The sequence below is a fragment of the Stegostoma tigrinum genome, chromosome 7 (assembly GCF_030684315.1).
Source record: "Stegostoma tigrinum isolate sSteTig4 chromosome 7, sSteTig4.hap1, whole genome shotgun sequence".
Classification (NCBI taxonomy): Eukaryota; Metazoa; Chordata; class Chondrichthyes; order Orectolobiformes; family Stegostomatidae; genus Stegostoma; species Stegostoma tigrinum.
Window position 1 is genome coordinate 89,556,763 of NC_081360.1, and position 23,106 is coordinate 89,579,868.

Genomic DNA, 23,106 nt, shown 5'->3' on the forward strand with positions numbered 1-23,106 from the left:
GTTGTTTGAGGCTGGAATTGAAACTGGGTCCCTGGCGCTGTGAGACAGCAGTGCTAACCACTGTGCCAGCCCACCATGATGACAGTGCAGTTGATGAAATTCATAGAAATTAGTGAAGTCTATGACAAGGCCCCACAGAGAGTCATTCAGAGGTACAGCATGGAAACAGACCATGCTGTTCATTTCACCCATGCCAACCAAACATAATAAATTTATCTAGTTCCATTTGCCAACATTTGGCCCATTTCTCTCTCTAAGCCCTTCTGACTCATTTACCCATCCAGGTGCCTTTTAGGTGTTGTAATTGTACTAGTTGCTACAACTTACTCTGGCAGCTCATTACATACATCCAACCAGCATAAAAAGAAAATTGTCTCTTAGGTCCTTTTTAAATATTTCCAGGCACATAGAAAGCAACCATTTCCCTTAATTGAAGGGAAAACAATAAGGAGCACATTTTTCAACAATGAAACGGTTGTTGCTCCAGGATGGATGAAGAAACTGCATGAAGTTCTTCGGGACAAATTAACTGGACTACCAGATGAATTAGTTATCTCAATCAAAACCTGATGAGATGTATCCCAGGCAGCTGTTGGAGGCAAGGGAGAAGATTGCTGGGGCCCAGATGGAGATATATAATGCTTCATAAAACATGAGTTCTGAGGAAGGGTCACTGGATTCAAAACGTTAACTCTGATTTCTCTTCACAGGTGCTGCTAGACCTGCTGAGCTTTTCCAGCATTTTTCTGTTTTTGTATATACAATACTTCAATTGCCAGAGGCAAAGTATCACATAATTGGAGGCTACCTAATGTGGTATTTTTTTTAAGAAGGGTGGCAGAGATAGGCAGATAATTCGAGACTAGTTAGTCTGATGTCAGTGGTACGGAAAATACTGGAAAAATTTCCGAGGGATAGAATTAATCAACCAACGTTTTGGGCCTAGACCCTTCAATGTCAGCTTTTGTGCTCCTGAGATGCTGCTTGGCCTGCTGTGTTCATCCAGCTTCACACTTTGTTATCTTGGATTCTCCAGCATCTGCAGTACCCATTATCACAGTGCTGGAACCCTTGCTGTTTGTTATGTACATGAACATCTTGCATGTGAATGTAGAAGCTATAATTAGTAAGCTTGTGGATGGGCACAAAAGTTGGCGATAATGAGGAGGATGATCTCATGTTTGATCAGTAAGTAAATTGGGGACAGCAATGGCAGATGGAACTTAATCCTGGTAAGGTCTAATAAGGGAAGGATGTAAGTGTGATAAAGGATCTGAAAAAGTTTTATTGGCATCTGACAAGTCACCCGTGAAAAAGAAACTTTACACAGAGTTGTGAGAGCATGGAATGCGTTGCCAGCAGCAGTTGTGGAAGCAAGGTCATTGGGGTCATTTAAGAGACTGCTGGACATGTATATGGTCACAGAAATTTGAGGGTGCATACATGAGGATCAATGGTCGGCACAACATTATGGGCTGAAGGGCCTGTTCTGTGCTGTACTGTTCTATGTTCTAAAAAGCAGGGGCTGAAGATCAATCTTTCTCACTGGTCAAAACAATCTTCAATCAAATAGAGATTTCACTTTCTAAGGATGGCATCAGTCACATCAGTCTGCTGACTTCTAAACTGAGGCTAGCAAGCAACAAATACAAATATTATTTCACTGATGGGAATATGAAATGAGCAAACCTCACTATCAAAGCAGTATTATTCGTGCATGTACTGTTAGCTTATATCCTCAAAATGTTTTTCAGAATATAAGGCATTTCTTTAGCCTAACCAGCTCTCTGCCAGGGAAATATTGGTAATCCAATCAAAGACACATTGCCATATCCCTGCAAATATTTCTCTTCAGATAATTTACCAATCTTCCTTTGAAAGCTATGATTGGATCTGTTTCCTCCAACTTTTCAGGTTGTACATTCCAGATCATAACTATAACTACATAATTATTTTCCCACATCATGTTTCCTTTATTCTTTTACCAACCATCTTAAACCTGTCTCCTCTGGTTTTTGACACTTCTGCCAAGGGGAACACATCCATTCTATGTGCTCTGTCCAAACAGTCATGATTTTGAACATATTAATTCAAAATCCTCAGAACCTTCTTTCTCCGAGGAAAATTCTCCAACCTATATAATCTAAGTAGGAAGAAAAAAACCCCTTGTGACTGTCATGCATAGTTCAACTTATGCTTAGAATTTCTCTCTTCTGGAGGTGGACTATTTACAATTTGAAAATGACTTTACAAAAACAAGTAAAAAGTCAGTCATAACTTCTTCAAACAAAAAACTGCCACTTAATCAGGATGCTTCCTTAAGTAATTACAAAGGTCCTTCAGGATTATATTACTTTTATTAATGGAAAAATAACCAAAAAGAAGAATTCTGGTCATGTCTTGCTTTTGTCCAATACTGAAATTCATTTTAAAGCGCATTCTACATCACTGCAAAAGTATACCTCCGTTCTTCTTCTCATCCTCAGATTATCCACTACGCAGAAATAAGAGAACAGACATCTATTAGTCAGCAGAAATAAATTGCAACAAAACCACAGATTGCTGTTAAAACCAAGTTTTACTGTTTATAAACAAAGCATAAGGTTAACTGTACATGCAGCAACTGGGTCACTATGTACAGCATCCAATCAAACCTCATTAAAATGTACATAAGAATATTTCTTGAATCAAAAGAATCCAAGTACCAGCTAAAACTGAAAGTTTATTAGAGAAAAAAATTACAAAATTATTAAATTTAATTACATATAGTTACAACTGCCCTTCCAAAAAAAAACTCACGGGTGGTACACTTTAAATTACTATGCACATTTTCTTTATTTTTGTAACAGAACAATTAAGTCACAAATAAACTATTAAGTTCGTACCCAAATGAGACAATTCTTGTCAAGTCAAATTAAATAATATCCACAAAAATTTAAAAGGGAGTGAGTCAGACATAAAAAATTCTAAATCCCCAACCCAATTCCAGGTGACTGATCACTTATGTGACGTTCGTACTCCATCAGTCAATCCTTTACCTGCCGATATTTTACAAGCTGGGTTTTACTTGTTGGTCATCAGCAAAGGTGCCATTAGCTATTTTTGAAATTTGAAATGAATAAGGCCTTCTTAAAGCATACAGTAAGAAACTGCAAACACTCAACTACTTTTCACATTTTTCCAGTGTTGATAAAATTCAAGTGAAGGATAAAAACAGCCAATGAATAGGAAAACAAGCATACTTGGATTAAAAAGTAAATATCATGGGTGCTGGAAATCTGAAATAAAAACAGAAGCTGCTGGAAACATCCAGCAGGTCAGCATATTTGGAGAGAGAAACTGTTGAAGTTTCAGGTTGGTGACCTTTGGTCAGAATTCACCAAAAGTAACTGAGTTGTGTTTGGAAACCTTTCTATCTCCAGAAATATTGTCTGAACTGAAATTTCCAGCACTTTGTTTTTCATTAAATATATGCAGTGCTAAAAAGTATTTACAGGCAGTTTGAAAGCAAAAAGTTCAAATTAAAATGGGTCATAAAATTGCAATTAGAATTTTTTTTGAGAAACTGCAACATGTACAGTCCAGATTGCAGGATCAGGCACAAGGTTTCACTTTCATTTAGGAAATAAAAGCATACAATCAATACTATTGTGCATATTTATTACAACGTTAATGATTTGCAGCTTTTATCATATTGGTTGTCCTGCAGTTTTCTAATTATAATGCTTTTTAAGGGCAAAGATTAACCATGATTAAATCAGATTAGTTAATTAATAGATTTATGAGAACCAAACAGCCCCAGAAAGAATTCTTTCCCCTTCTCGTTTTAGGTACTTTTAAAATGAATTGTGAAAATTGTAAAATAAGTACAACAGGAGGAATGACTCAATCTTTATTCATTAAGATCTATCACAATGGAAAAAGCTGCCCTTATTCAATTACCTAACCCATTCCTTATATATTCAACACAGGGCAACATGTTTTTAAATTGTAGTAAAGAAAACTTTTAACTAGAAGCCCTAAGAGCAATTTTGAAATAAATCATTCTCAAATTACTCAAGCTCAAATAGCCCACCTGAGTAACTATATTGCCTACACTGGCAAAAGGGTCACTCATTTTTAAACTCAGCACGAGAGATTCCCTTCCTACCCATTATTTTCATTATGTGGAGGAGTCCAGATATGGGCGAATTAAGCAAACCCATCTTTATAAATCCAGTTTTGCTAAAATGTAATACTCTTAGAAGTTCTGCTACTAAAAACATCAATATTAACTAAAACTTAGATTAGTTCTGCAATACACTGCATTCTTTTTTAAAAACATACATTAACCTTGTGCTCAATCAAATGGTCTGATCTACAACTGCAGTTACTTAGTATTTAGAAGTGAGTGTAGAAACCAGATGGCAATTTTGAGCTGAAAGGTTGGCAATAGATATTGGCTGGTAGGCAATGCTGTCCCCAAATTATGGTAACATGACACAAAGCTTTCAACCCACACTGAAATTTTCTAATATTGTTCTAACCCTACAATTTGGACATTGGTGCAGTCTCAAAATTATAGACCATCACTGTTCAGTATCAAAATTTTAAGTGACGATAATAGCTCAGCCAGACACTCTTCCTTAGATCTAAAAGCCCAATCCAAAGACAAATCAAATCAACCAGTCTGAATTCTTATAAGCTCCATACACAAAGCAAAGATGTTTAAGCTTAGCGTTTATGTATGAAATCAAAATCACTTGATAATGTCAGTAGTATATTGTAATATAAAGTGCCCATAATTATTTCAGAAATGGAAATTTGCAATTACTTCCAAATTTCTAAACAATATGGAAAACAATGCAAACACTAAACCTGCATGATTACAGTCAGTAAGCAATAGAGAAATCAATCTCTATATTGTGAATTGGCACTGAACAGACAGTCTCAATAATATTGCTCTTATTTACAATTTAAACACATTTTAACCTGTAATTTTTTTTTAATGGAAATGTTACAAACTTTTAATTTTTTTTTATACAAATGGTATGAAAAATATTTATCCTTAAAATCCAACAGTCATTACTCTACTGCTTGCAATTTTGCATGGTTGATAGATACATTCATGTTCATCATACAGCATGACAGAATAAAATGGATCAATTCACATGCCTCCTTCCTCATGGTATATCTAGTAAAAAAAATAACACTGCAGTTATACACAACCAAGGAGACCAAAGGAAATAGTAGTAGTAAAGGAGGCTTGTTACTACCAATTATTGGTTGTGCGTAGCTTAACCCTTTGTTCTCGCCATCCAAATTGCTTACTTGTTTCATCAATCCTGACCAGATGAATGGGATTGCATTTCGCTGACGGTATGAATGGCATTCAACTCGACAGCATTATTTACAGCTGCACAGGGTACAACACATTAATACACACGAGTACAGATGTGCAGATATTTAGACAGGGTTAAAATAAACAAACAGTCACTCATCCATTTTTATTCTCTGGCAAAAAATTGTTTGCAATGGGATTCACACTGTTCATTGAGTGCATAATTTTAGAGGTCTCAATCTCCTCTAGATCCAGCAGAGTCAAAAATATATTCATTTATTGTTTGAAAAAATTAAGTGTCCTATTTCTTACTTTATGCCATAAAGATTTTTGAAACAAAAATATGTGCAAAATTTAAGTGAGAGAAAAGTAGTGGCATGTTAAGATAGGGTTCCAGTTTCATAAAACAAAATCTTTGTACAGATCTTTCACATCCTACCTAATGTAGTATTTCTATATTTTTCCAACATTTCATTTTAATCATTCACAAGTGGTATATTTTGCTATTTCCTGTGCATGAAAATATCTAATTTCTTTATCCCAAAGTGCCTTCAATCAAAACAAAAGGCATGATCAAGATGCAAACAAGTAAATTATGTGTACTGTTACCAATCAATGGTGCCAAAACCATTGCAAGTGATTGCTGGGATACTGACCAGCAAAATTGCAACATCCATCAGCATTTCATAAGTCAGATATTGTTTACTTTATCAACTTCTATTTGTGCTTTCTGTCTTCCAGTATTTTGATTTAGTGTCTTACTATAAAAATTACCCCACAGCACCTCTCCTGCAGTTCTTTGGGTACAAACCTAGTGCTGATAACAGAAGTAAAACTAAAAATTGGTATAAGTAAGGCAAGCTTATACGTGGCACCGGTAAGGGAGGTGCGCACCCATCACCAAGTGCCTAAAAACATAATTAGATCAAAGGAAAATTGCATGCATGCATCTTTCCCCATGACACGGTTCACTGCGGATCAAACCTGTGGAGAAGGACAACTTAATATTTTTGGTGGCCCTGAAAGGCAACAGTTGAGTAAAATTTCACCACCTGGACTGGATATGAGCTCAAGTCTTTGGATTAGATTGTCCTAGCCAATGTGTAGCATTGTAATCAGTAAGCAGCACCCAGATTCTAATATCTTGTGAGGAAACAGGTGTTTAAGGCTAAATTTCCAAGTAGAGTTATTCATATTTTGGGCTTCAGTGCTTCATCAGTAAAGCCCAAAACTTATCAATAATGTTACTGTTGGTTGAAATTCACTGACAAATTTTACCACATATTTTCTCTGAAGTTTATATATAAGGATTTCTTTCTAATTTAGGAACACTGGCACATAAGTGCAGGAAAAAAAATTAAAGATTTTGATCTGGAACAGAGGAAAGTACGTATTGAGTGACTGCTGTAGTTCACCATAAGTTAAAAAGCTGCACATTGAAATTTGCAAGTGAGACAGTTTGGGTCAATTTGACTAATAAGTGCTCACTGAACCTTAATTTTTATTATAACCTACATTAATGAACACAATCTAAGAGATGAGACTTTTATCTGCACATTAGTCAAAGGCAGCGTGAACACTCGTTAATTAAAAAAAACAATAATTCCACTGTAGCACACATTTTCAAGTTCATGGATTCCTCTAAAAGAGGAAGTACAGATGGTTAAGTCAGATCATGAACAGAAAATGTGTACCATTAAAAGGTGGTCCTTCTGAATAAATCCTCTTAGTATAACCAGCCAGGAAGAGGACAAATTCATAGGCAGGTGAGGGAAAAATCATATAAGTAGTTCACCTTTTGGCACTACAGCGGAATCCAAAAGCTGACAATATCCCTGAACAAAACCGGAGCAGAGGACATGGTATTTCAGAAATTAGGGCAACTGTGTTCATTGTAATTGCCGTCAGTACGGTCACATAAGCAGAAACAACTACTTTTTGAACATAAAGTGCAACAGTGCTTAGGTTCTCATTGTCCATGCTCCAGTTTGTCATCTTTCAGTCCTCAAACCTATATCAGGTCAGCATGTTGTGCAAGCACATTATGACACTGTAAATGTAGCCAGCAAATCAGTTTCAACAGTAAGCAAAGACCTTCTCCTTAGGCTAATTGTACAGTGTTGACTGCAATGGTTTCACAATGCCTTCTTCGTACACCCTCATAATAGCTTCACAAACAAACTTGTATTGACTCTGTGGGAAGAAAGAAAAGAAAGTTCAGTTGCTTATTTTTGATATTTTTACACTCAACAGAATGCAACCTATTTCTTAGAAAATCTTGTTTTCTTAATTATTCAAGACGAGATTGCTGTAATTTGTAGCTTACCCAGCAGAATCTTTGGGTGAAGTTTTCTTGAGGGCTTTGGGGGGGGGGGGGGTCTTGTCTGCTGGTTGGGGAGTTGTCAAGAGGCCAATATTGCCCCTTCCAGTGAAGACCTGTCAAATCACATGCCAATCAGGCACTGGCCACTGGCAGATGTCTGCTTGACCTTGATTGATCAATACCCTAGGCACACAAGTCCTGACTATAAGAGATGCAAGCAACATAAGCTGACAGCTGCTTTGCTCAAGAGTGCATTGCAGGCTGTTCCAAAATTATACAGCCATTAGTCCCAGACAAAGCTAACTGATTTAGGGTTGGGGCTGGACCTTAGCAGGCACTTCCTGCCCAACATTCAGGCGCTCAAAGAGGCATTGATTTTCTTGTGTTTTGTTTTGAGGACGAAGATGACAAGCTTCCTGCAGAGTAGTGCAGCAGTGTTGCACCCAGGATAGTGACAAGCCCACCTGCAGCTGGGTTATTCCACATATTGATGGAATAAGGCTATTAAAGTGCATTTTACTTGTCCACTTAGGAACTTCAGCTGGTAGGATGGGTATGGCAGTGTTGACTATATAACCTGGAAACTTGAATTCTAAAGCAGAGGTCAATAGATTCTTGGTTTTAGTTCCTCAAAGATGACTTGTTATATTTAAAAATTACATCAGAAAATCATTTGGAATAGAAAGCTAAATGACAGCTTTTTCAAGAAAGCACGTGACTTAAATCATTCATCAGCTACCTATGAAATGATTGCTGCATGTTTACCAAGTTGAGTTTTATGACCTACAGAGAAACAGATGGTCAAGGCCACCTGCAGGTAAAGTTAGAAAGAAAGGTTATACAGGTCAGTATCCATTTTCTGTACATCTGAAAACTGAACAGACCTAAACTCTGAGATAACAAAGTGTGGAGCTGGATGAACACAGCAGGCCATGCTTGGCCTGCTGCATTCATACAGCTCCATGCTTTGTTATCTCGGATTCTCCAGCATCTGCAGTTCCCATTATTCAGACCTAAACTCTGAATGCCTTTTCAAGAGTGGACTCAAAAGGGCCTGCAGAGATGTTGAGTTCAGGCCTTTTGGAAAATAACTTCACTTTCCTGAACTGACCTAAAAGTGAAGTTTATTTTCCCCAAAGGGCCGAACTCTGCGTGTCGACGGGCCCCACTCAGGCCGTTTGCAGAAAAGAACTTCATTTTTTCGGCCCATTTGGATTAAGCACAGTTTTTTTTTCCCCAAAGGGCACAAATGGACTTCAATCGACCCAAAAACTCTTGGGTCTGGAGGTTTTGAATAAAGCATTCTTGACGTGCATCTGTGGAAGGGTAGATTTAATTTGTAGTTTTAATTCAGGCTGGAAAGAAGTTTTCACTTTTATAAGCAGTGCTAGAAGGCCTAGTTAGACAGATTTTTGTTCCATAAAGGAATCAAGGGTAATGGGGAAAAGGCAGAAAAGTGGAGTTGATGATTATCAGGTCAGCCATGATCTAAATGGATGCAGACCCACTGTCCAAATGGCCTACTTCTGCTCTTATGTTTTGTAATATTATGGAAAAAGACAGCGAGTTAGCTTGTCTATCGCTCTTGGGAAGGGATGGAGATAATCATATCTGATGAATGCATGTAAAGTTAAAGGGAAACGCATCTGACAAGACTGTAAGCAAAGAATTAAAGCATTAAAGATAGAATTAATAACTTACTGCTGAAAAAGGAATTTTTTGCTGCTTATATTGCCTTACCTAATTAAGTACCCTTCCTATTTATAAGACTGTCACCGCTGCAAGCAGAGGATTCCACTGTTCCACTTATTCTCTTCCATTTCTACATGCTACCCATTGGCAGCATCATATGTAGAGATAGAATCATCTTCCATACATTTCCTGCAGACATCAAGCAGCTCCACTCTATCACCTTTTGTGGTTCCCGCACTCTGCACTGTCAAACTAATTGACTGACATGCAATTTTTAATAAGTCATACTTTATTACACTGAGAAGATAAAAATCAAAGTTTTAAGCTTCCATGACAAACGTTGAGCCTTTTCCAATCAATTTCACCCATGTGACAAAAATCTCAACCATTGCTTTGATTCAGCCCTGGGGTGGCCTCTGCCCTCCAAACTCTGTTCCTTTGATGCTAGTGTTGTTAAAATCTTCAACATTGGTAGCTTCTCTCTCTACATCTTATGTTACATATGAACATACGAATTAGATAAAGGTAGAGGTAGGCTAGACATCTCCTGGCATCACCTCTGCATTCGGTAGATGATGGCCGATCTGATTACTCCAAATTTCAGCCTATACCCAATAATTTTCACACCTTTGCTTACCAAGAATTCATATGTCTCTGCCTTAAAAATATTCAAAATTTGCTTCCAATGCCTTTTAACGAAGAGTTCAAAATACTTATGACCCTCAAAAGTTTCTTATCTCTGTTTTGAATGGGAAATCCCTTATTTTTAAGGACTGACTCCTAGGCACAAATTCTCCAGCAAGAGGATAACATCCTTTACACACCAAACCTGTTACGACCCCTCATCTTGCATGACAAAATCATAAAGCTTCCCAGCAGAGAAAGACCGTTCAGCCCAAAGAATCTGTGAGAGTCACAAACAATCAACACTGAATTTTCCAGCATTTGGTCTATAGAGTTCAATGTCTCAGCGTTGCAAGCGCATATCCAAGCACTTCAGTATTATGAGCATTTCCGCCTCTACCACTCTTACAGACAGTGAGTTCCAGGTTCCCACCACCCACTGGGTAAGAACACTTTTACTTGGGCGGCATGGTGGCTCAATGGTTAGCACTGCAGCCTCACAGCGCCAGGGACCCGGGTTCGATTCCTGCCTTGGGTAAACGTCTGTGTGGAGTTTGCACATTCTCCCAGAGTCTGCGTGGGTTTCCTCCGGGTGCTCCGGTTTCCTCCCACAATCCAAAGATGTGCAGGCTAGGTGGATTGGCCATGCTAAATTGCCTGTAGTGTTCAGGGGTGTGTGGGTTATAGGGGGATGGGTCTGGGTGGGATGCTGTAAGGGGCGGTGTGGACTTGTTGGGCTGAAGGGCCTGTTTCCACACTGTCGGGAATCTAATCTAATTTAATCAAGTCCTTTCTAAATCTCCAGGCCCTTAATTTAAATTTACATCCCCTGGTTACTGATCCCTCTACCAAGGGGAAAAGTTTCTCCCTGTCCAGGCCTCTCATAATGTTATACATTTCTAGTTTCCTCCCATAGTCCAAGATGTGTAGACTAGGTGGACTGGTCATGCTAAAGTGCCCGTAGTATCCAGTAGACTAGGTGGATTAGCCATGGTAAACACAAGGTTAAGGGGATAGAGTAGGGGGTTGAGTCTGGGGGGGTTGATCTTTATAGAGGGTTGGTGGTGTGGACTCAATGGGCTGAATGGTCTCTTACCACACTGTACAGATTCTATTATTCTACTCTAATCGTGTCCCCTGTCAATCTTCTACGCTCCAAGGAAATCAACCTGTCTATCCAAACTCTCTTCATAGTAAAACCCTCCAGACCAAGCAATATCCTGGAAAATCTCCTGAGCACGTACTCTAGTGCGAGCACATTTCTCCCAAAATGTGGACTTCAGAACTGCACACAATACTCTAGATGTAGTCTAACCATCTTTTTATAGTTCTGGCAATAACCTCCCTATTCTTACTGTTGCCTTTATTGGCTGAGGCAGTGTTTCCTATTTTCAAAAAAAAAATCATTCATAGGATTTGGGCATTGCTAGCTACAACAGCATTTACTGCCCATCCCTAATTGCCCCAGAAGGCACTTAAGAGTTGACTACATTGCTGTGGGTCTGTTGTTAAACGTGGGGCAGACTAGGTAAGACAATTCTTCTCTAGAGGGCATTAGTGAAGCAGACAGGCTTTTTCTGACAATCACCAATAGTTTCACGGACATCATTAGACTCTTAATTCCAGAATTTAAGATTCAAATTCCATCACCTGCCATGGCAAGATAAAAGTCCAGATTCCCAAAACATTACCCAAGACTCTGGATTAATAGTCCTGCAGTAATGCCATCAGATCATTGCCTACCCTAATGTCTTAGCCCCGTCCACTTTATCCACATGCTACTTTAAAGGACTGATGGTCATGCACATCAAGATCCCTCTGAACCTTGATGCTTCTCAAGATCCCACCGTGCATACGTATACTCTTGCCTTGTTTGTCCTGCTTATGAGCACTACCTCACCTTTACCCAGATTAATTTTTTAAACATTTTTTAATCATTTTGTGGTCTGTGGACATCACTGGCTGGCCAGCATTTCTTGCCTATCCCTAGTTGGCCTTGAAAAAGTGATGGTAAGCTGCCTTCTTTAACTGCTGTAGTCCACCTGCTGTGGGTTGACCCACAATGCCATTAGGGAGGTATTTGCAGGATTCTGACCCAGCAACAGAGAAGGACCAGCAATATATTTCCAAGTCAGGATGGTGACTGGCGTGGAGGGGAACTGAAGGTGGTGATATTCCCATGTGTGTGCTGCCCCTATCATTTTAGATGGAAGTAGTCATGGGTTTTAAAGGTGCCATCCGAGGATCTTTGGTGAATTTCTGCAGAGCATCTTGCAGATAGTACACATTGCTGCTACCAAGGTCGGTAGTGAACAGAGTGGATGCTTATGAATGTGGTACCAATCAAGTGGGCTGCACTTATCCAGAAGTATGCAGTATTCCATCATACTCCTTACTTGTGCCTTGTAGATGGTGGACAGCCTTTTAGGAGTCAGGATGGGAGTTACTTGTATAGTATTCCTTACCTCTGACTGCTCTTATAGTCACTGTATTTATGTGGTAGGTCCAGTTGAGTTTCTGATCAATGATAACTCTCATGAGGTTGATGGTGGGGACTTCAGTGATGGTAACACCATTGAATGTCAAGGGGTGGTGGTTAGATGGTCTCTTATTGCTGATGGTCATAACCTGGCATTTGTGTGGCGCGAATGTCACTTGCCACTTGTCAGCCGAAGCCTGGAATTTGTCCAGATCTTGACGCATTTGGATATGGACTGCTTCAAATGTCTGAGGAGTCACAAATGATACTAAAGATTGTACAATCATTGGCAAACATCCCCACTTCTGACCTTTATGATAGAGGGAAAAAATCATTGAAGCAGCTGAAAATGGTTGTGCCTAGGATACTATCCTAAGGAGTTTATGCAGATGTGTCCTGGAGCTAGATGACTGACCTCCGACAACCATGATGATCTTCCTACACGTAAGCTATGACTCCAATCCTCAAAGAGTTTGCTCCGTGATACCCACGGAATCCAGTTTTGCTAGGGCTCCTTGATGCCACACACAGTCCAATACAGCCTTGATATCAAGGAATGTCGCTCTCATCTCATCTCTGGAGTTCAGCTCTTTTGTTCATGTTTGAATCAAGGTTGTAATGAGGTCAGGAGCTGAGTGGCCCTGGCAGAACCCAAACTGAGCATCACTGAGCAGATTATTACTAAGCAGGTGTGGCTTGATAGCACTGTTGATGACACGTTCCATCACGTTACTGATGTTTGAGAGTTGACTAAGGATTTGTCCTGCTTTTTATGCACAGGGCCTATTTGGGAAATTTTCTACATTGTTGGGTAGGTGCCAGCATTGTAACTGTTCTGGAACAGCTTTGGCTAGGGGAGAAGCAAGTTCTGAGTAGAAGTCTTCAGTACTATTGCCAGAATGTTGTCATTTGCCACTGATCTGCCCATCTGACCAGGCCATCTATATCCTCCTACAATCTAATGCTATCCTCATTGTTTACTGCCCCACCAAGTTTTGGATTATCTGCAAGTTTACTGCTTAACCATTCTACATTCAAGTCTAAATTGTTTATGGGGTACATCACTAACAGCAAAGGTTCCATTAACAAAACCAGGCCTACTGTTCTTGATTACTTCCTGTGTCTTGAAATGCATGTTAATTTAGCCCCTCAAAATTGCTTCCAATAGTTTTACCACCACTGAAGTTACACAGTGATAATGGGAACTGCAGATGCCGGAGAATCCAAGATAACAAAATGTGAGGCTGGATGAACACAGCAGGCCAAGCAGCATCTCAGGAGCACAAAAGCTGACGTTTCAGGCCTAGACCCTTCATCAGAGAGGGGGATGGGGTGAGGGTTCTGCAATAAATAGGGAGAGAGGGGGAGGCGGACCGAAGATGGAGAGAAAAGAAGATAGGTGGAGAAGAGAGTGTAGGTGGGGCGGCAGGGAGGGGATAGGTCAGTCCAGGGAAGACGGACAGGTCAAGGACGTGGGATGAGGTTAGTAGGTAGGAGATGGAAGTGCGGCTTGAGGTGGGAGAAAGGGATGGATAAGAGGAAGAACAGGTTAGGGAGGCGGAGACAAGTTGGACTGGTTTTGGGATGCAGTGGGTGGAGGGGAAGATCTGGGCTGGTTGTGTGGTGCAGTGGGGGGAGGGGGCGAACTGGGCTGGTTTTGGGATGCGGTGGGGGAAGGGGAGATTTTGAAACTGGTGAAGTCCACATTGATACCATTGGGCTGCAAGGTTCCCAAGCTGAATATGAGTTGCTTTTCCTGCAACCTTCGGGTGGCATCATTGTGGCACCGCAGGAGGCCCATGATGGACATGTCATCTAAAGAATGGGAGGGGGAGTGCAAATGGTTTGCGACTGGGAGGTGCAGTTGTTTATTGCGAACCGAGCGGAGGTGTTCTGCAAAGCGGTCCCCAAGCCTCCGCTTGGTTTCCCCAATGTAGAGGTAGCCACACCGGGTACACTGGATGCAGTATACCACATTGGCAGATGTGCAGGTGAACCGCTGCTTAATGTGGAATGTCATCTTGGGGCCTGGGATAGGGATGAGGGAAGTGGTGTGGGGGCAAGTGTAGCATTTCCTGCGGTTGCAGGGGAAGGTGCCAGGTGTGGTGGGGTTGGAGGGGAGCGTGGATCGAATAAGGGAGTCACTGAGAGAGTGGTCTCTCCGGAAAGCAGACAAGGGTGGGGATGGAAAAATGTCTTGGGTGGTGGGGTCGGATTGTAGATGGCGGAAGTGTCGGAGGATGATGCGTTGTATCCGGAGGTTGGTGGGGTGGTGTGTGAGAACGAGGGGGATCCTCTTGGGGCGGTTGTGGCGGGGGCGGGGTGTGAGGGATGTGTTGCAGGAAATGCGGGAGACGCGGTCAAGGGCGTTCTCGACCACTGTGGGGGGGAAAGTTGCGACTCTTGAAGAACTTGGACATCTGGGATATGCGTGAGTGGAATGCCTCATCGTGGGAGCAGATGCGGTGGAGGCGGAGGAATTGGGAATAGGGGATGGAATTTTTGCAGGAGGGTGGGTGGGAGGAGGTGTATTCTAGGTAGCTGTGGGAGTCGGTGGGCTTGAAATGGACATCAGTTACAAGCTGGTTGCCTGAGATGGAGACTGAGGAGTCCAGGAAGGTGAGGGATGTGCTGGAGATGGCCCAGGTGAACTGAAGTTTGGGGTGGAAGGAGTTGGTGAAGTGGATGAACTGTTCGAGCTCCTCTGGGGAGCAAGAGGCGGCACCGATACAGTCATCAATGTAACGGAGGAAGAGGTGGGGTTTGGGGCCTGTGGAGGTGCGGAACAGGGTCTGTTCCACGTAAACTACAAAGAGTTACACAGGCTGGCCTGTAATTTCCTGGTTTATCTTTTGCTCCCTTCTTCCGTAATTTCTCAATGGAGTCATCTCTTAACCTTCAAAACTCCAGTGGGTACAAGTTTAGCCTTTTCCTCACAAAACCACCCATTCATTCCAGGTAACAAACTGTAGAGCTGAATGAACACAACAGGCCAACCAGCATCTTAGGGGCACAAAAGCTGATGTTTTGAGCCTAGACCCTTCATGTATTAGTCGAGTGAACTTTCTTTGAACTGTTTCTAATGTATTTACATCCTTCCTTAAATAAGACTTGTACTGTACAGAGCACTCCAGTTATGGTCACATCAAAGACCTGTTTAACCAAAGCCAAACCTCCCTACTTTTGTATTTAATTGTATCAGCCTTCTTATTTACTTACTGCATCTGTACACTCATCACTTGTGATTCCGGCAGTAGGATACGCAGATTCTTTTGCATCTTAATGCTTTGCAATTTCTCACCAGTTCGATCGTGTACATTTTCTATTCTTCCTGCCAAAATGGCAACTTCACATTTTCTCTCAGTATATGCCACTTGCCACTGACTTAATCTACATGTCACTTTTCAACTTCATCACATCGTCTTCACAACTTACTATCTCCATCCAATTAATTTATAGAAATTGAGCCCCATGCATTGATCTCAGTGAATACCATTTGTTACATCTTGCCAACCAGTAGATAATCCGTTGCTTGTTCCCTGGTCAATCTTCAATTCATGCCAATGTTACCTCCTGCACCATTCGTTTTTATTTTTCGCAATAATTTGTGAAGTGGTACATCATCAAACGCCTTCTTGAAGTCTAAATATTGTATATCTTCTCAGTTTGGCTTTACCCACAGCATATTATTTCTTCAAAGAACTCCAACAAATGTTCCAGAATTTCAAATCCAAACCACTGCACCTCCTGCTGCTTCTCCCCCTTTAAGATCCTGCTTAAAAACTCATCCCTCTGACCAAACTTTAGTTAGCCCTCCTCTGGTTTTTTTTTGTCTTCATGCTTGTCATTGCCTAGGCAACTGTGATGGGCCTTCGGTCATTTTATCAACAATAAAGGCACTAAACAATCATGTTGTTAAATTCTTCTGTTCCCTTGCTTTCTATATGATGGCTTGACTTCTAAAATTCCACCCTGACGAAGACAGGCAGATATTCCACTCCATTCACGTGTTAATTATGTACTGGTACTTTGTTTGGGCTGTTCAAAAGAACACTCTTTTTGGACTTCTTCAAATCACTATCAGAATGGTTCCATATTGTTGTACATTGAATGCAACAGAATTTGTAATAAATAAAAAATAGTGCATTAATGTTAGAACTAGTTCTAATATCTAGCAAACAACTACAATCAACTGGCAAAAGAGTTGAAGTGCATGCAGTCTACAGATCACCAGGTGGCAGTCTCACCCATCTTAATTTTCAACATGAATGTTGAGCAATGTTAGAAGCTAATTTAGAAAGAACATTCCACTCCATGACAGTGCTGTTAATTCAATACTACTTTCCCTTTCCATCAAAGGCCAGCAACTTGCATTGGTTCCAGATGACAACTGCGAGTACTTCTCTCCAGGATAGTTCCCAGTCAGTTTTGTTACTCTCAATCTTGAAACAGTTATTGGGAACAGCATGTTGACTGTTACAAGAAATGTTTAATCAGACTAATTCCTTCCATAGTGTAGATCAAGTTTTTTTTGAGGTGGAGGAAGTGGAAAAGGAAATATCCTTTCAGATTGTATTTTATCCCCCCCGGAAGAATAATATACAAATATCATGTTTACTTCAGCTCTATCTGGAGTTCCACTGGAGGAGGGTAGAGCTATAGTTACTTTTCTGAATCTTCAATATACAACCCTGGAATAACGAAGCCAATACACAAGTTCAAATCCCAATCAGTACAGCTGGGGATCTGAAATTCAATTGAATAAAAGCTAGAATAATAGGCCTGTCTCAGTCATTGTGACCATGAAGTCATTGGATTATCATAAAAGCCCATCTGAGACACTTTAGGAAGGATTTCCAGACCTAATGCAATGGTGGTGAGTTTTAACTGTCCTTTGAAATGGCCTAACAAACTTCTCAGTTTAAAAGTAGTTAAGGTTGGACTGTAATTGTTGGCTTTGCCAGCGACACCCACATCCCATGAAAAAGAAGAGAGAAAAATAATTGACAGATTCCTGTGGTGTATTGCTTTTCTTTTGAAGAAACTTTGGTTGATTAGGTCTACATCTATTGGAATTTAGAAGGTGCAAGGTCACATTTCAGCCTGATCGGTTAAGGACAGGTTTCTTAAGGACAGGGCACAAGAAAACCTTTTTTGAACTGTTTCTAATGCTCTTGTGTCTTGGGGACTAAGGAGACCAAAACTGCACACAGTAATCTTGATACAAGCATAAAGAATAAAATTAAAAGGCAAATGCTATTTATAGCTCAAAGGATTTGAAAACAGGATGAGAACTTTCAGATTTGGCAAGTCATTTGAAATAAAATGGCTCATCAAATAACTTCATTAAAAAATGCCCAAAAATCAGTAATGAATAAAACAAAATTATACTATAGATCTCTGAATGAGACATGACTGTTCTTGAGTTTTCTTCTTGCAAGATGAAATTAGGCAGGCAGATCATGCAGTTTGAAAGCATAATTATTCTTTATCGCCCAATTTTCTACTCAATGATTGCTTTACAATGAAAATTGTAGTTTGCCACAGATTAAGGACCCATTGTCTTTGGCTATGACACTTGCCTAGAGCGAATAGCTCTATCAGAGTGCAGCCTCTGGCTTAAGAAGTGGATATTTGAGTGGCCTGTGTATATGTTACTCATTTCTCTAGGCTCATGCCCTAGGCTTCATAAACGGGACAGAGTGCGAGCAGTTCACCAGAACTTTCCCAATGATTCGATTAGTGCAAAGCAACTCAACATTAATGATAATTAATTAACAATATTATCAGTGCTCCACAACACTATGCTATAATTTGGGGTACTGAATAAAGTTTTGAGGCTACAAAAGCTATTAAACTTATCCCTACAGGATGGAGTAAGGAAAAGCTGTACCACTACTCAGAGGTAAAAAGGAGGAAAACAAATGGATATTCAGTGAGAAATTGCAAGAGAGTATTATAAGCAGAACTGTATTCTCACCAACGAAAATACATAAATTTATCCAAACTAATAAACTAAATGGAGATTACAGATGACATTATCAGGAGAATCGAACTGTCAATACATTAGAAACAATAGATAACATTTCAATCCCTGTTGTACAATGTTATGCTCCACATTAAAATTTAAGTAATGACTTTGTTAACCCAGAGGCCCAGGCAATGGGTCCTGCCATGGCAGATGGCAGAATCTGAATGTAATAAAAATCCGGAGTTAAAAGTCTAATTATGACTATGAATCCATTGTTAATTGTTGAAAAAATAGTGGTTCACTATTTTCTTCAGGGAAGGAAACTGCCCATCTTCACCTGGTCTGGCCTACATGCGACTCCAGACACACAGCAATATGGTTGCCTCTTAACTGCCATCTAGGCAAATTGGGATGGACAATAAATGCTAGCCCAGCCAGTGATGCCCACATCCTATGAATAAATAAAAACAATTCTCCATTCAGATACAAATTGCGTGAAGTACTCAGTTTTTACAGTGTAATAACTCAACCAGAAATGAAGGAGGAAACATCTGGTTCAATAGGCCAACATATACAACCATGATGACAGGTGAAAAAAGCAAGCAATACTTACTGGTGTTTGAATCATCATGGCTCTCTGGTCTCGCATTGTTCGTACAATGTCCAATGGATAAACTGGCTGATTGCATTCAATTAGACACATTGCTGTCTCCATTGTAATGAGAACTCCCGTCCTACCTATCCCAGCACTGTAAAATATAATTTGAGGGCTCGTTAGCTCAGTTGTTGGGCAGCTGGTTTGCAACGCAGAGTGACGCCAACAGGTGAGTCTAATGCCTGCACTGGCTGAGATCACAACAAAGGTCCTGCCTGAGATGTGGCATCTTTTAGGTTAAACTTCCCACCAGTCATCTCGGTCTCTCTCTAATCAGAGAGCAGCCCTGGGATATGGCAACTTTACCTTCCCTAAATGCAATTACGTACAAATAAACTGTACAGGAATCTGCATCTTCATCTACCTCTGAGTCCATCAGTAGCAAATGGGAGCGAGCAATGATCGCCATCTGAGTCTCCACTTTAAACATCTTACATTTAATCTACATCTATCCTTTCCTGTCTTTCTAATTTCAAACATATCATCTTAATTAATTGGTATTGCAGACCTATTAGTGAAACGCCCTTATTATAGGAGAACTTAAAGCTGCATGAAGTACCAACTGTCATTCTAAGACTGTGTATAATCTCACATTTTTTTGATTATTTCTGGGGACATGGGTGTTTGTTGACCATTCCTAACTGCCCTCAAGAAAATGATGGTGAGAATGAATTTAGGAGAAACTTCCTTACCTAAAAGGTAATGAATCTTTGGAATTCTTCACCCCAGAAAGCTGCTGAGTATGTTTAAGACAGCAGTTAACAATTTATTGACCTTTTAGAATTATATGGAATGCAAGAAGTTAGAGCTGAGGTAGATGATCAGCAACAGTTCTACTGAATGGCAAAAGGGCTTGATCTAGCTTCTAATACTTGCATTCTTACGACTTCTATGTAGATAACCTAATCTTTCACTTGCTTTTAAAAGTCCATGCATTAGATGTTCTAACTTTAAGATCTAGTGGAAGTAAATTCTCAAATTACATGCTCATCCACACAACAACATATCACCCACATTTATTGACATAGAATCCCATTTGCAACATTTAGTCATTCAATTTATTCTTAAACGTCACCATAGAGCTTCCTTTGATATTCTCAATGATTTACTAATCACCTTATTTTAGTATTATCTGCAAACTTTAAATAAGGGTGGGCATATGCAAATCATCTATGAACAAACTGAACAAAATGGATGCCAGAAAAGAACACTGTTTCAACCACTGAGGAACTGCCTTAAACTGCTTAAACCATTTTGAATCCATCTGCTATATTCACGCTTTATATGTTTATTTTTTTCAATAGTGTCTTGTGTGGTAAATGGTCAGAGAAATAGCAAATTCCGACAGTCAACATTTAGAAGAAAAACACTGGTCTCATTCAAAAATACGTCTGTAATGTAGCTGATTATTGTGTGGATGCAACATCTATAACTGCAAGATTCATACTTTGGGACACTGGCCAAATAAGTTCCATTTTGTACCTCCCTTATTTGTTTGGGTTGGAAAACTGCCTTCAGTTAAACAATTATGAACCATATATGGATTAAATAGATCTCACTTAACTGATTTCAAAAGTATTATCAAATCTGATATTGTAAATTCATCTCTCATCATCTAGACCCCATTCCTGTGGATCCCTTGTCAGTTTTTGCCACTCCCATCCCAAAAGAAATCAAAAGTGCTTGCTATGAGTACCTACTATTTCAGCCACACATGAAAATCTTCGTTCTCCGCTACCGAATCAACTCTCATCACAGCATTGTCTGATTCTGACCTCACCCGATACTTGCGCAGTCAAATTTTCCAACCACAGTGACTGCTTCAGGAAGACAGACTTGGGCAACTCTACCCCAACTCCCACTCCAGGCCCCAGCAGACCTCACCCAATTCCAGGAGTTTAGTCCAGATATAGCCCCTCTAATGCTATTCTGGCTGATCAGCTTCCTCAGCATAGCCTGGCAGGCAAAGGTGGGGTTCTATACATCAATGTAGTTCAGTTCTAAATTAGGTAGGAAAAGTTTGAGCGAAGCTTCTCCAGAAAGGGAAAAAATAACAAAGTACTTTTACTCATCTTGAGCTTAAACTGATTTGTTGACACTAAAGGCCCGCTCCTGTTCTGCGAACACTATGCAATAGAGACTAATCAATAATTTTTTTCTGTATTCACAGATTTATCATGTTGGTGACAAGACAATAAGAATCGATTAAAGTCACTGTTTTCCAGAGACATACTTGGCATTTAAATCATTTAAAATCTTCAGACATTTCAATGATAAGTTACTGTCCTTGGGCAGAACAAAAAAAATGCTCAAATATGATCTGCAATAACCTCTCATTTAGCATATGTTTTTAAACAGTCTACATTTAGAATTTACCAACAATATAAAAATAATTCATAGGTGCTTAAAAGATTGTTTGTTTCTATTCTCTGACAACATCCTAATTTCTCATTCAACAAAGAACTACAGATGCTGGACATCTGACATAAAAACAAATTGCTAGAGAAACTCAGCAGGTGTGGCAGAATTTGTGAAGAGCAAACAAAGCTAATTTTGAGTTCAGGGAACCTTTTACAGAACAGTTCTGAGTCACTGGACTCGCAATGTGAAGTCTATTTTGTCTCCACAAATGCTGCCGCACCTGCTGAATTCCTCCAACAATTCATGTTTTTGTCCTAATTTGTCAGTTAGGATCTAACTACAATGAGTTCTTCTGCTTATCACTATATTTGCTTGAGCAGCTAAACTCCATTTACCTGCAGTGTACAACAACCGGTTCATCTTTGCCAACCCGTGTTTCTCGAACAAGCAACACAAACTTTAGAAAATCACTCGAATCATCAGGAACACCATGATCAGGCCATGCAATATACTGGATTTGGGTGAGTGGACGGCTCTCGTTTTTCTGTGAAGTTGCAAAGGATTACATTTCACTAATTGACAAACAAGATACATGTGCAATTTCTTCAAGATCATCTTAAAATAAAAGTGTTGGAGCAGGCTGATGACTACAAATGAGTGCCAGTTCAATCTGCAGTTTGTCTTCAGTTAAAGACTACACTTGAGGATTGAGCAAATTTTGATCTTACTCGAAAGCATATCTTGTGGTTCGCAAGCTTTGCATTACTTAGGTCTCAAATAAGGGCTTCAGATTTGCCTGTACTTTTGCATTACCACACAGAGACTCCAGATCACCTCAAAGAAAATGAGTCAACCTTACTGCTGCCCATCGTTCCACAGCAGGGTCACAGTAATACTGGAAATGCAAAGCAGAAAAAATTCAGACATGCTACATATCTTACATATAATTTAATGAATGAAACATATTGAAAGTAGAGTCATAGAGTCAAAGTTACACAATACAGAAACAGACCCTTCTTTTCAACTCATGCATGCCTACCAAATATCCTAAATGCATCGAGTCCCATTTGCCAGCATTTGGCCCGTATCTCTCTAAACCATTCCAATCCATGTATTCATCCAGATGCCTTTTAAATACGGTGTTTGTACCTGCCACCACCACTTCCTGACAGCTCGTTCCATACCCTCTGTATGAAAAAGTTGCTCAAGTCCTTTTTAAATCTTTCCCCTCTCACCTTAAACATATGGACGTCCCTTTCCTGGGAAAAAGAACTTGACGATTCACCCAATCCATGCCCCTCATGACTTTACAAACTTCTGTAAGGTCACCCCTCAGTCTCCGACACTCCAGGGGAGAAAAGATCCAACCAACTCTGCCTCTACCTATAGCTCAAACCGTCCAGTATGGCAACATCCTGTAAACCTTTTTTGAACACTTTCAAGCTGAACATCTTTCTCATAAATGGGAGACCAGAATTGGAACTGTATTCTTGAAGTGGCCAAACCAATGTCTTGTGAAAGCTGCAAAACAACATCCTAACTCCTATATTCAATGCACTGACCAATGAAGACAAGCATGCTACATGTCTTCTTCATCACACTGTCTATCTACGACTCCAGTTTCAAGGAACAATGCACCTGTATCGCTAGGTTTCTTCGTTCAGCAACACTACCCAGGGGT

At 40.0% G+C, this 23,106-nt stretch overlaps 1 protein-coding gene across 5 annotated transcripts in view; it reads right to left on the reverse strand.

The window, feature by feature from the left end:
• Window positions 1-2,559: 2,559 nt before the first annotated feature.
• The window catches only part of ptpn4a (protein tyrosine phosphatase non-receptor type 4a), a 307,008-nt gene continuing 286,461 nt past the window's right edge, over window positions 2,560-23,106 (reverse strand). For 4 of the 5 annotated variants that reach the window (XM_048534273.2, XM_048534272.2, XM_048534276.2 and 1 more), the window contains 3 exons: window positions 21,821-21,969; window positions 19,023-19,158; window positions 2,560-7,513 (listed from right to left, as the gene is read on the reverse strand). In XM_048534273.2, the coding sequence (XP_048390230.1) occupies window positions 7,427-7,513; window positions 19,023-19,158; window positions 21,821-21,969 (372 nt within the window). In that variant the 3' untranslated portion in view covers window positions 2,560-7,426. Of the gene's footprint in view, window positions 7,514-19,022; window positions 19,159-21,816; window positions 21,970-23,106 lie in introns of those variants that run through there. The other variant, XM_059647521.1, reaches the window with a different exon arrangement.